The following is a 13,450-nucleotide window of genomic DNA, read 5'->3' as shown; positions in this document are numbered from 1 at the left end:
CCCTAGGCTAATACGTAGCCCTGTTCTGGTTCTTAATAAAGTTGAGGAAAAATTTCTAGCTGGATTTGCTCCACTTTGAGTGAATGCATGTAGAGCATCTTCTGGGCAGCAATTGATATGTGGTTTGTTCACTGATGAACAGGGTTTCTCATTCCTTCCAAACATAGAAAGAATCACTGGCTGGCTGATGGCTTCCAAACGTGCCTGCCCTTTCCTAAAAAAGTTTCCAAGGACGTCTCCCAGATGGATCTCTTTAACAAACCATCTGGCACAGAGTTGTTAAACTCTGCTGTTTCAGCTACCTGGGGAAGGTTACCAGTAGCTACTGAGGAAAATGAATGTGCTATCATCATTCAGTTTTGGTTGAGCAATCAAGCCTTAATCTTTCAGAATGTTACAACCAAAAGTTAAATAAGAAAAATACTTGCCTGTTGCCAGTTTAGCCTCTCCATAGACTGCCATAGAATTTATAGATATAGATAAACATGCGACCTGATCATCAGTTTTGCATGCCAAAAGACAAAATCATTTAGTTTCTCATTTCATTGTAAACCTGTGGAAATTTGCTGCTTTCAAAATCCTTAATGTTAATATGCAATACTTGAACATTTAGTCATAAAATAAAATTTGCTATATGATTACTTACCTTAGAGTAGCACACCAATCCCTGCATCACACAACTGTAATAGTGATAATGTTTGTACATTTTCAAAACTGTATATTTTGAAATCAATGTGCAGTTTTTCTATTAACACTCACTGTGCTGAAGTTAATAAAGAGATCTGAGCTGTTTAAGTTACTCCTGAGCTGTTTCCCCCGGAGATTGGACACCCCCGGAGCAGTTGGTTTCCAATACCACGGACATTTCCTTGACCAACAGTCTGAGAAGGAATTATTTCCGGATGCTCCAAGCTTGCTACCGGGCAGCAGGAGAGCACGATTAGAAATTCCTTCTAAGCCAGCAGAAATAGGTTAAACCACCTGCTGGCCTTAGGAGCTTTTCTTCGGCTGGTGTTGCAATCTTCTTTCTTAAAGTTGTAAGGCCAGAGACATAGTAAATGTTATTGTTTCTTTTCCTTTTGGTCCTTTTGTTCTGAATGTTTCAAAGAGGCCATAAATCACACCCACAGCCACACAACACACTCTCTTTCATTTCCTCTTATATTCTCGGCCCTTTAATTTCTTCATGTCTTCCTTTCTGTCTCCTTTAGAACCCTGCTTTTACCCTCTCTGTCTCTGCTCTGTCAACTCTGCCTTTCTGTCAGCCTCTGTGCATGTTTCACAGCAGCCAAGGACCATGTCTGTTACCCCCTCCTACTCACCAATGTTTGTCTGAAGTATTAGGGGGTGTTGCCTCATTGGATAGAATTAATTGATTAATACTTTTATCCAATTAGTGTTCCCTCATGCAATTAATCAGCTGGCTGCGGTTAGGTCCGCTCCATCAGTTGGATGAAAGGCAGACAGATGCTTTGGGTTTGCTGTGTGATGAGCAGTGACCTTTCTTGCTTGCGTTCCCTTTCTCTCACTCCCCCTCTCTCTTTTTCTTACTCTCTCTCTCTTTCCTTCCTATTTTCCTTCCTATTTTTCACTTGTCTAGTTTCCTGTCTTTCTATCCCGTTTTCACCATTCTCCAGCAAATTGTTGGAATTCTTGCTGAACACAAGAATTACTAATAGAAAAATGTTCGTTGCAGATAATCCTAACAAAACCAAAACACTTATGGGTTTTGTAGTTCAAAAACACAGAGTTAAACAAAGATAAATTAAACAAAAAAGCGGTGCTATAGGATTTGTTCTTTATTTATTATTTGTACATTGATTTAATATTGATTGTAAAGAGCTATGAAAAATTGACACCAATAATCCACAACAGGTCAAGTAAGGGAAAAAAATCCAACTAAAATAATAATAATATTAATAATGATAATCATCATCATCATTTTGCTGGTTAGTCAATCCTTAAATCTATCAAATAGAAACTATTTCCATACTGAGGCCATGACAACAGTGTCTTTTCTGTTTTACAGGTTCCCTCTTTTCCTGCCTTCAATCCATGATGGAGCTGTCATAATGGCTGAAAAAACACTGTAGGACCTTTTGAAGAATGAACTTTCCAAACCAATGGATTGTTTTGAAGGGCAAAGCTGTCAGAGACCAAACATTATCACTAACAGTAAAATCCTTTGGCCTTTCGTCAGTTCAAGGTTTCTGCTTCAGAAGGTAAAGCCAGCTGTGACTTTTCTAGGAGCTGAACTACTGAAGAGTTTTCTCTTCAGCAAAGTTTAATCAAGTCATTTTTTGGCAGCTTAGTATCAAACCACCTGAAACACACACCAGCTACTGGAGGTGACATGGCTAGAAGTGGAAATGGAAGCACTGCGAGCAGTAATCGATACGAAGTCAAAAATGGATGGAAGCTATCACTCTCAGTCTTCATAGGCATGCTTTTCAATGTCATTCTATGCTTGGCCCCCCTAATTCCTTCAATGATCAGTGAGCCTGTCTAGCAAAGCCTGTTTTTCTTGCTTTCAAAAACCTTGAATAACATTTTCCAAAGTCAATTTGTCCAGCTACTTTCGGTCACATAAACAACATATTAAGAAAAACAAACAATAAAAAAGACCCTATAAGTTGGAGTAAACACTGCGAAGAATCAGAATTACTGACAATGTCACAGTGCAAACAGTTACTCTGCAGGTGGTACAACTCCTATATGCTCTCTGACCTGCCCTGTGTTTGGCAGATAACTTCAGATTGATTTCTGATCCCATGGATTAACTTTCAAGCTCTTTCACGAAGACCTTTAAGCGTGTCCTTTTGGAGTTTTATTTCAGATAAAACTACAACAGAAAACCTTCTCTTGTTTGCATGAATCTTTTAAATTACATGTAGACACAGGAAGGATTGTTTTTCTTTTTTTTTTTAATCAAAATGGCTCCTTCATGGACATCAGGAGTTTGGACACTACTGGCAGCACTAACTCTACTTAGCTGCAATATTTTTACCTGGTGTGAAGCCTCAAGGACTAGTGGCACAACAACTTCAGGAGAAAGAGACCAAGAGCAAGGACCCTCATCACTTGAACGTGTAAAGAGAGGATGGGTGTGGAACCAGTTCTTTGTCGTGGAGGAGTATACAGGAACAGAGCCTCTATATGTAGGAAAGGTAAGACATTATGACTCATTACATAAATATATGAAAAACCTTGTGAACAGGTGTCAATTCCTTGAACTGTTGGTAGTGAAAAGAAAAAGAAAAGAATGTCTCAGCATGCAGTTAAGATATGGGTAAAACATTTCAGGTAAAATAAAGTATAATACTCTGGATAATGTTCAGGAAAGCTTTAGTGATGTACTGTGGAGGGAGATTAATATGTTGGCAAGCTATGTTGAGGTTAAAGTCAGAGTTTCATAAAGGGAGCTCTCATTTTACCTAGCTAAATCACCATGGTAACATATGCTATATGCAACCTATTCAAGCGAGCACAAAATTGTCATGGTTTCTTTTTAATTTAAAATAAGCTGTAATTCTAATATAGATTATCTGCTTAAGGAAGATGCATTACATATGCAACCATACCTAACTGAATGAAAGTTACAGCTGTAAAGTTACAGCAGTAAGAAACTTTGTAAAGGGCCTAAACTACTGTCTCGCTGGAATTGCAGCTAATAGAACTCAGAAACATTAAAAAACAGATAAGTTCTATTTCTAAGAACAAATAAAATGTATTATGTATTGAACTTTTCCCAAACTAAACTGATCTTCTTATCTCCTTTATTAGGCTGTGAGAGAATGTCAGACCTGAACACACTGATTAACATTTAAATAATTTTAATATTTAAACTATAGAGATGAACATGCAGCAGCTGATATGTTAGGAAAAAATTAAACATCTTCTGCAAGAATATTCTCTTATCTTTGGATCACCAGTGCTGCATTTTACTGTTATCTTTTTTATACTCTTTAGTGAACTTTATCACCAATTCTTATGATAATGTTACGAGTGTCTGGAGTTGGTGACAAACTTTTAGTGCTGAAGAAGAGTCAAATGAGGCATCAAATCCCCCCTTTTGTGAGTGTGCATAGAAAGTGATGCCGAAAGTCTGACTTAACAAAGAAAGTCGATAACCTCTGACACCTGTTTCTCTAAGTAAGGTTTCAAGATTTTATCAAGACAAAAAAAAAATACTTGCCAACTTCCTTTGCAGTATACACTTTTTGAGGGACAAATTCCCAATTTGTTGTTAAAATACTCCAGATGCCTTATGTTATCAGGATGAAAGCATTATTTCTAAGAACCTCTCTCAATCACATAAGACTTTTTAATGAGCAATTCAGATCAGTTCCTTTAACCAAATGCTTTTGTTGTCCTTGTGAAACAGGGTAAATAAAGTGGCCAAACATAGATATACAGCAAAACAAACAGGCTTTCAAGGGCAGACATGCACTTATATATGAATTTGCTGTTTGAGGAGCTTAACACATAGTTACTCACCTACGTTATTTTACATGATAATTTATGTGACACCAGCATATCTCCTTTAAAATACTATACTCTACTAAAGCCGTTAAAAGGTATACATATTTTATAGAATAATACATGTTCAATCTAGAGTATACTGTAGACTATTTTGCTGTAATATTTGTGAAAACAAAATAATCAAATGTAACCCCTTCAGCTCACACAGCCATCAGAAAGGCAGTAGCTGGAATCACTGTCAGATCCTTACTCAGTTACTTTAAGTAGACCATGATCGTTGAGTGTTACCATAAGAATTCAAGAGAAGCATTCTCATTGGGCTCGGAAATCAGCTGACAGTTCCTGCAAGCATCCCTATCCTGCCCGAACCTTTACACACAATTGTACATACAGAAAAAAGTACACACAAATGACATTTGTAGATTTAAACTAAATATACTGTTTAGGCATCTATGTGTTTGCATTAACTGTCAACTCCTGATAAAAATCTGCATATTTATTCAATTTACATAAAAGAGAAAATGATTTTAGTTCAGGATAAAAGTGTGATTTGGTCAAAGTCAAAGCTCAACTACATTAGAAGCATTTTTGAACGGTCTAATTATGCACCTCTTCTAATCAGTAACCACAAATGCTTCCCTCTGCTCTTTGGCATTTGCTTTGTAAGACAAAGATGCAAAGTGGCCAGAATTGTTGCCAAAATGCATCACTTGAAGCCACTGAATTACTAAACCGACACTAGCACTAAAACCTTGCTTCCAATCAACAGCCATTTCATTGTAGTTGCATTTACTTGTCTTCTTTTTAACCTGCATAAAATTACCGAGTTCTTGAGATCAAGACCCTGACATTTTGAATGAGGAGCAAGAAATTAAATCCAAGTGGTTTGCTGCTAAGAACTACCTCTGAACAAACTCTAAACAATAATTTCAGCTTTTCTGTAATGCAAACACTGTGGCTATTCAAAACAAAAGTGCTGGACAGACGCGTATGGATTTTCCAATATAATGTAGGAAATATTTTCTTTAATGTTGACTTAAGGTAGGCATATACCTCCCACATGACTCATGCTACTGAAAGGAAGGCACCATTTTTAAAGAACATGAATACTTTGAGCTGTCAGGAGCTTTTTGGCTCCTGTGCAATGTAAGAGTCACTGTGGCTTCCAGACTTCTTTCAGTTCTTGAGCCAGTCTCTCTGAAAACCGTAGCCCACTGGCTTAAAATTGAGTACTTCGATCTCATGCTCCACATAAAAAGCTTTCAGAGATTAGTCTTCAAAGCCAATTTTGCTCAGAAGGTCTCGAACTACAATATTTTTCTTTTCCTCACAGTGTACCAAGTGAATGGAAAAAAAGTCATAGATTACTCAATTACACTTACTTAGTTATAAGTCAAAACAATTACAAATGATTTAGTTGATACTGAATTACTAATTTGTATCACTTTTTTAAAGCTGACTAAAGTCCTTATTAAACTAAAAAAAAAAGAAAAACAAAAGCAAAAAAAAGCAAGGAACTATCTTACCCACCTGTCTTCAAGACAGGTGGGTAAGATGTTAAATCTGATGTTTTTGTCTTATTTTCTGTTCACTAAAAAGTTCCTGCTCTGGGGCTAGTACTGTCTGATCACCTTGGGAAAATGCACAAAGACACTCACTTGTCAAACACTAGCCTGTCTGCTACAGTTTGCCTACAACATGTACAAATTCTCACGTTATGCAAAAAAGTATATTAAAAAGTCTTTTTATATTTAATTGTAATGAGCAACTATACCAAAAATAACTAACAATAAATGCTTTGCAAGTACAGTGTAGTTAAAGACAACTTTAAAGACAGTTTAATATTGTTCTTTAATACTCCTTAATACATTGTTAGCCAATTTGTTAAATCATAAATGAAGCCATAAAAATTCTGTGTTTTTTTCTGTCTTTGGTGTTTGTTAACAAAGCCTCTGTACTTAGTGATGACAGCCTCAGCAATGCCCTTCCTTTTGATGTTGAGGACAATGTCTTCACACCAGAAATGTGATCAGTGAATGTCATTTTGTAATGTAATCATAGTTAATGGGTATATGTCAAATGAAATCAGTTTGTTATCATGTCAGTAGCAAGTGTGCATTTATTAATATTTTCACTTTTTTTTTTCCATTTCGTCTCATTCACATCCCATTCATCAGCTGTTGCTCATATGATCCTCAGTGACTTGATGAGAGTGGACACCGCGTATGATTCGATTGCTTTACGTAGGACGTGATATGAAAAGACAGAACATTAAAGCAGACAGAATGAGACACGGTGATGCATCAATCATGAAATCCCCTTGTTTCTAATCAGTTAGACATGGCAATTGACCAGCTAATATTGCATCTGCATATATTGATCTCTCTTTTCTTACAAATGAATGGAGATGTTCTTTGTACCAGAGCCTGGTCTTACAGAATAATTATCCTTTGATCAGTATTTTTCTGCAATTGTGAATGTGATGAATTCCTGCTGGCAAAACCAATGCAATCCAAACAATGCAACAGGCAGCACTGTCTGTCTGCTGGTAGAGCAAGAGACAGAATAAAGCTGAGTGACATATGAGAAAAGGAAGGAAGCGAGAGGAAGGCTTCAAAGGGAGACTGGAAAACAAGAGCCTTCATACACTGACTGGTGATTCATTAAAAGGACAGGGTGCCAGGGAAGACAGTGAGCTGATATAAAGGAGCTTAAGGGAAGAGCTTGAGGGAATGATGCAGCAGGAGGGAGAAAAGAGATGATTTTATTAATAAAATTATCAAGTTATTGCATTTCATGTCACAAGGGCAGCGGCCAGTGCTATTTATGGCGTGCGTAAGTGTGGATGTGATTGTCTGGGTGTTAATACATGCTCAAACACAAAGTACCCTGGCTGGATTTTTGGTATCGAAACTATAATTTAAGCTATGAAGGATTAGAGCCAAGCATTGGCCCTCTGCATTGTATAATTGTGCATCTTGCTTTGCCCCGACACAGCAAAGTTGACAAATTTGCTTTTTTTTCCACACTGTGGTTACTGCCAGTGAAGTCACTTTTCTAGTAAGATGGTCACTTACATGCAGTTGATCTGGAAGATTTTATCTGTGTATTTAGATAAATACCAGTTGTGTACTTTAATGATCTAAAACGCATGCATTTTCCTAGCTCTTTTTCAAAGCTCTGTGCGGTGATAAAAGGAAGGGAACTTGGGGAAAGAGAATTGCTGTAGAGCACAGGTAATCCTAAATGGCTGTTGTTAAAGGAAGTTGACAGGGGAAATGATACATTCTTCATCTACTCTGGGTTTTTCTTGGTAGTTTTTTTCTCTTCTATATTGACAAATGCTGTCAGAAGTAAATCCATTGTGAGGGTGAATGTGTACGAGGTGGACAATTTCTGCAGCGTGTGCACACATTCTATGCTCACTATAGTAACGTGTACAGTTTCAGTGTTGTCTTTATGTCTTTTCAATTTTCTCTGAACTTTGGGTCTATATCTGAGATGAGTTTTTGCATACTGTCTCAGCAAAAGTGATAAAGTGGTTGTTACAGTCCATGTCACACTTCAAGGTGCTTCTTATCCCGTTTTAATTCTTAACCCCAATTAAACAAATTGGCTTTTTTAAAATAAATATTTTTCTCATACATCATTCGTCTTTCTGAAAATTATTAATTTGATTTATGGTGTATCAAATTCTGTGTCTGATTTTGGTTGCAGCAGGTTTGTTGGACATAAAGTAAAATCCATTTAAATGGTAAAAATCAAAAGAGGCTTTTGCTTTTTTTTGATTTATCTGTTTTCTGATATTTTGTAATAATCAGAAATGTGTTTGAATAAAACACTGAGTTTTTTAAGTGAGTTTGTTTAAGCTTTAAGTGTTATCAAAACATTCTTGAACGATAACAAAAAATCATTTTAATTCATTTATTTGTTTATTTTATTTAATTAGATGATTTTCTTTTACTACTGAACAATCCCCTCACTAGTGTCTGCTTTACCACTGCCTTAGCTTGCATTTAGAGAGATTACAACTCAATGGTCTTTGAAATCCATCTATAAGATAAGAAAGTCATTGGAGAGACAGCTGATTATATTTCTTCTCTTTTGCTGTAACCTTTCTCTTGGACACATGCATATATACATACCAGGTTTATGTCACTTATCTGGTTTATTTATTTATTTTTAAATAAGGTCCTAAATTGTCTGTGTAGGTTCTCAGTCATCCAGGTCACGGTAATCTAAGGCACTTGAAAAGAAAAATGTCTGGACTTCCTTAAGTTTCTAGAAGATGTTTCACCTCTCATCCAAGAAGCTTCTTCACTTCTAAGAGCAATTGGTGGAGAGTCCCAGGTATTTAAGCCCTATGGGAGTTGCCCCTTAAAAGGACCGTTGACGCACTATTGACCATGTGCCACATCACATGAGCTAAGGTGTGAAAAAGGGTGTGGGTCATTATCAGGAGAGGTTTCGGGTAAAACCTTGCCACACTCTAGCATGTGACTATTGAGATCAAATCATGCAAGATGTAAGTTGGCGTTAAGGCGCCTGGGAAGGGATCTCAAAACTAGATTATAGGTGGTAGACAGTTGGTGTTGTTAGCCACCCCTTCTGTTCATAGATGGTCATTCACAATGGACAAAGATGGCTTCTTTCACATCTCTTTCAAACCATCTGTCTTCTCCATCCAAAACGTGAACATTGATCGAAAGGTCCTAAATTATATTAACACATTATGACAATGTTTTCTCTTTGATGTCTAGATATTCATTCTCTGTTTCTGTCTAAGCTTCTGCAGGTTTGCCTCCGTAACTGTAATTCAGAACATCACTTTTACATTTTAACTTCTTTCTGCGACTTTTTTCTTCCTTTTTCCTAGTCCACTGTGCTACTATTTTCTATCCATTCTCATCGCAGGTTCTGTCCTTGGTATGTATCCTTCCTTCCCCATAGCTATCCCCACCTAGACTGTCTCTGATACCTTGTCACCTTCTTAACACTTTGAAGCTTTTAAGATCAGAAGCTTTACAAGCTGTAGTGAAATGTGGCATGCCTAGTCCAGATTACACAGACTTAAATATAAGACAATTTGCTTCGTCTTTGAAATCTTCAATAAACTAAAGCTTCAGTGCAGCTCACATTTTTCTATCTTCACTGTAATGAAAATGCTACTCCATGTCTATTCTATTCTATTCTATTCTATTCTATTTTGCTACTGAACACATTCGTTTAGAGTTAGCTTGTGCTTAAAATATGGTTTGGAGACAGTGACACTGACAAAAAGACAGAAGACCAAGTTGTAGTTGGAAGAGCTGACGATTTTCATTGGGAGTGACCAGGAGAGACAAGATTAGGAACGTATATATCAGAGGAAATGGTAAATTGACTGATTCTTATATAGCGCTTTTCTACTCTCCTCGAGCACTCAAGGCACATTTTAATATGCCACATTCACCCACTCATACAAACACTTTTTTCTATGCTGAAGTGCTTTCTATCGAACATTCACATACATTTATACTTCGATGGATGCATCAGAGAGATTAGGGTTAGTATCTTCCCCAAGGATATTTGGCATGCAGACTGGTACAGCCAGACCTTTAACCTTCCTATTCTTAGATGATGTGCTCTACCTCCTGAGCTACAGCCAGGAACAGCTATAGGTTGACCATTTTGGAGATGAAATTAGAGAAACAAGGCTGAGATGGTTTGGAGGTACGGGGGAGGGATAGTAGACAAAGGATCTTGAGTACACAGCTGTCACTCAGAAAGAAAAGAAGAAGACCACACAGAAGATTTATGGATGTAGTGAAGGAGGACATGCAAAAGGTTGGCTTGACAAATGAAGATGTTAGGGATAGGAGATTGAAGCAGATGATCTGCTGTGACTCTTAAAGGGGCCGACCAAAAGAAGAAGAAATAAAAGGGGTCGCCACAGCGTGTAGTTTTTTTTTTTACACATTATTTTTATTGACAGTCCTGTATATTTTTTACAAAACATTCAGACCCCCAACAAGCACAGAGCAGGCTAGCACAGGCTAGCAAACAAAAAAAAGACATATCCCTTTGTGGTACAATCAGATTAAATAGGTGAATTACAGCAATGAAACATGGTACCAGAAATTATAATATTTTTCCATTTAAGTAAAGGTCCCATTTTTTCCAGTATTTCTCAAATTTATCGGCAGCCAGTCTTAGTGAAAAAGTCAGTCTCTCCATTGTGTAAATTTCCTTGATAATGCCTATCCAGTCCAAGAATGACGGTGGATCAGCGTTTAGCCATTTGCAAGTTATGGCTTTCTTTGCACCAGCCAATAATATCAATAAAAGATATTTGTCTGAATTCCTCAGTCCTTGTGGCAAATCACATAGATAAAACACAGTGAAATCAGGGGCCAAGTTCAAGCCCATCATGGTATTGACTTCTTTGATCACTACTAGCCAATAGGGGACAATCTTAGCACATTCCCAAAAAATATGAAAATGTCCTGCAGATACACCTCCACAGTTCCTCCAACACTGAGTCTTGTCGGGGTATTTACTTTGTTTACTCTTAGCATTAGGCGTGACAAAAAAACGCACAGCCTTACATATATTGAACCAGTTGTCGTCATGTATTATTATTTCAGCCTCTTTTTCCCATCTAGCTTTGATATACGTTGTGTCATTATTCCTACATGTGTGTAAACATTTGTATAATCTGGATATCTGTTTCTTTGGTGCATTCCCCTTACAAGAGTCAAGGAAGATTTTAACCAAGCCCGTGTCCTCCTCTTCTAGGAATTTTATGTTTCAAGGTTCAAGGTTCTTTATTTGTCACATGCATAGTTATACAAGTATAAGACACAGTGAAATGTAGCCTGACACGCTCCTTGACATGTGCAAAAATGGGGGGGGGGCACTGTCGAGCCTAGGCGGAGTAGTCGAACGCAGATTCACTGAGCGCTCAACACAGACAGCATCGTCAGAAGGAAAGTTGATAAAATAAATAAAAAATTTTGTATTGTTCGATACATATGCGTACCGAACCGAAAGCACTGTATCGAACGGTTCAATATCGATACGAATATCGTTGCACCCCTAATATATATATATATATATATATATATATATATATATATATATATATATATATATATATATATATATATATATATATATATATATATATATATAATCGTAATGGTGCCTCAGCTGGAGGTATCTAAAGAAATCCTGTCTTTCCAAGTAAGAACTTCTCTGGAGTTGCTGGTAGTCTTTTAGTACATTTTTATCTGTAATCTTCCAGTAGCCTGTTATACCCTTATGTGACCACTGTATAAATCTCTTATCCATGTTTGCAGGTGCAAAATCCGAATCATAAGCAGGCCATCGTAACGTCCGGGCACTTTTTTTAGTTTTCTCATATTTGAGTATCCTATGCCATATTTCTATGGGCACTTTCTTTAGTGCCGGGAGCAGGTCTGCATCTATATGTCTTTTAATGAGTGGTTGATCTCCAAGCAGTGATTGAAGTGGGGTCTCACAGTAGGATTGATATATCTCCTTCCATTTAGCCTTACACATTAGATCACACCACCCAATCATCACTTGTAACTGTGCAGCCCTATAATAGTCCTCAAGACACGGCAGAGCGAGTCCACCTTTGTCCATTTGCAGTTGTAACGTCTGAAATTTTATTCTTGGTTTTTGTTTGGCCCAAATAAAATTAGAGATCATCCTATTCCAATCGTTAAATTGCTTGGAGGGTAGGTGTATAGGCAGCGCCTTGAACAAATAGAGAAGCTTTGGCAAAAGATTCATTTTTATTATATCTATCCGATTATGCATATTCATTGGCAATAAATACCAGCGCTGTAGGTCTGCCTTAATTTCTGATGTCAGTGGGACATAATTGCATTCGTAGAGGTCGGATAGATCCGTGGGTATATGGATTCCTAGATATTTTATAGAGGTGTTACTCCAGTTAAACTTGGCTATCTTTTGAATGTCTTGTGATGGGCGGTAATTATATAAGAGAATCTGAGTTTTCTGTAAATTTAATTTATATCCGGAATATATGCCAAATTTTTTCAATAATGAAAAAAGATTAGGCAGACTGATTTCCGGGTTAGTTAGCGTTATGAGAACATCGTCAGCATACAGACCATCTTTATACATTATATTGTTAATTAGTACACCTCTAATGTCTTTAGATTCCCTGATAGCTTGCGCCAGGGGCTCAATGAATAGCGCAAAGATAGTGGCACTGAGATGGCATCCATGACGGCAGCCTCTTTCTAGTTGTAGTGTATCTGTTAAATCACCATTAATTTTAATCCTGGCAGTGGGTGAGTTATATAGAGACTGTAAGCATCTGATGATTTGGCTGTTAAAACCGAATCTCTCTAAGGCCAAATAAAGATAATTCCAGCACACAGAGTCAAACGCCTTTTCAGCATCAAGACTAACAGCTACTGATTCGATATTTTTCATTTTATTTATTAGATGGAGAGCCCGCCTCACATTATCATGAGTTTGCCTATTTCGAACAAAACCTGTTTGATCTGTATCCATTAGTTCTGAAGTTATAAATTCCAACTGTTTAGCTAATATTGTTGCAAATATCCTACAGTCGATATTCAAGACTGATACGGGTCTATAGGAACCACATTCCGTTCTATTTTTACCCGGTTTGGGAATTGCTGAAATAACTGCTCGTTTCCAGGATGGTGGTATCTCACCCCCTGTAAGCACATGGTTAAAGCAATCCCTCAGCAGAGGGGTTACTAGATCTCTGAAATGTTTATACCACTCTGCCGGGTAGCCATCCTCACCGGCCATCTTATTACCTTTCAATTTTGAAATGGCCTTGTTAATCTCCTCCGCAGTTATTGTTTGTGTTAATCTTTTATTTTGTTCTGTTCCTATCGACGGTAAATCAAGTGAAGAAAGAAATACATTAACAGAGGGCACATCTATCCTGTGTGGT

The 13,450-nt window shown here is 37.3% G+C and overlaps 1 protein-coding gene across 2 annotated transcripts in view; it reads left to right on the top strand.

Annotated features, from left to right (window-relative positions):
* Nucleotides 1-13,450, top strand: part of cdh22 (cadherin 22) — a 202,537-nt gene that overhangs the window by 101,210 nt on the left and 87,877 nt on the right. For both annotated transcript variants that reach the window (XM_085275085.1, XM_085275084.1), the window contains one exon: nt 2,030-3,167. In XM_085275085.1, coding sequence (XP_085131211.1) covers nt 2,934-3,167 — 234 coding nt within the window. In that variant the 5' untranslated portion in view covers nt 2,030-2,933. The remainder of the gene's footprint in view (nt 1-2,029; nt 3,168-13,450) is intronic.

Source organism: Mchenga conophoros, linkage group LG5, assembly GCF_057382185.1.
Source record: "Mchenga conophoros isolate Kocher_MC1m ecotype Shallow Benthic linkage group LG5, M_conophoros_male_GT1.1, whole genome shotgun sequence".
NCBI classification, from domain to species: Eukaryota; Metazoa; Chordata; class Actinopteri; order Cichliformes; family Cichlidae; genus Mchenga; species Mchenga conophoros.
Note: the sequence above shows the minus strand (reverse complement) of the source record. Positions and strands in the feature narration are given on the sequence as shown.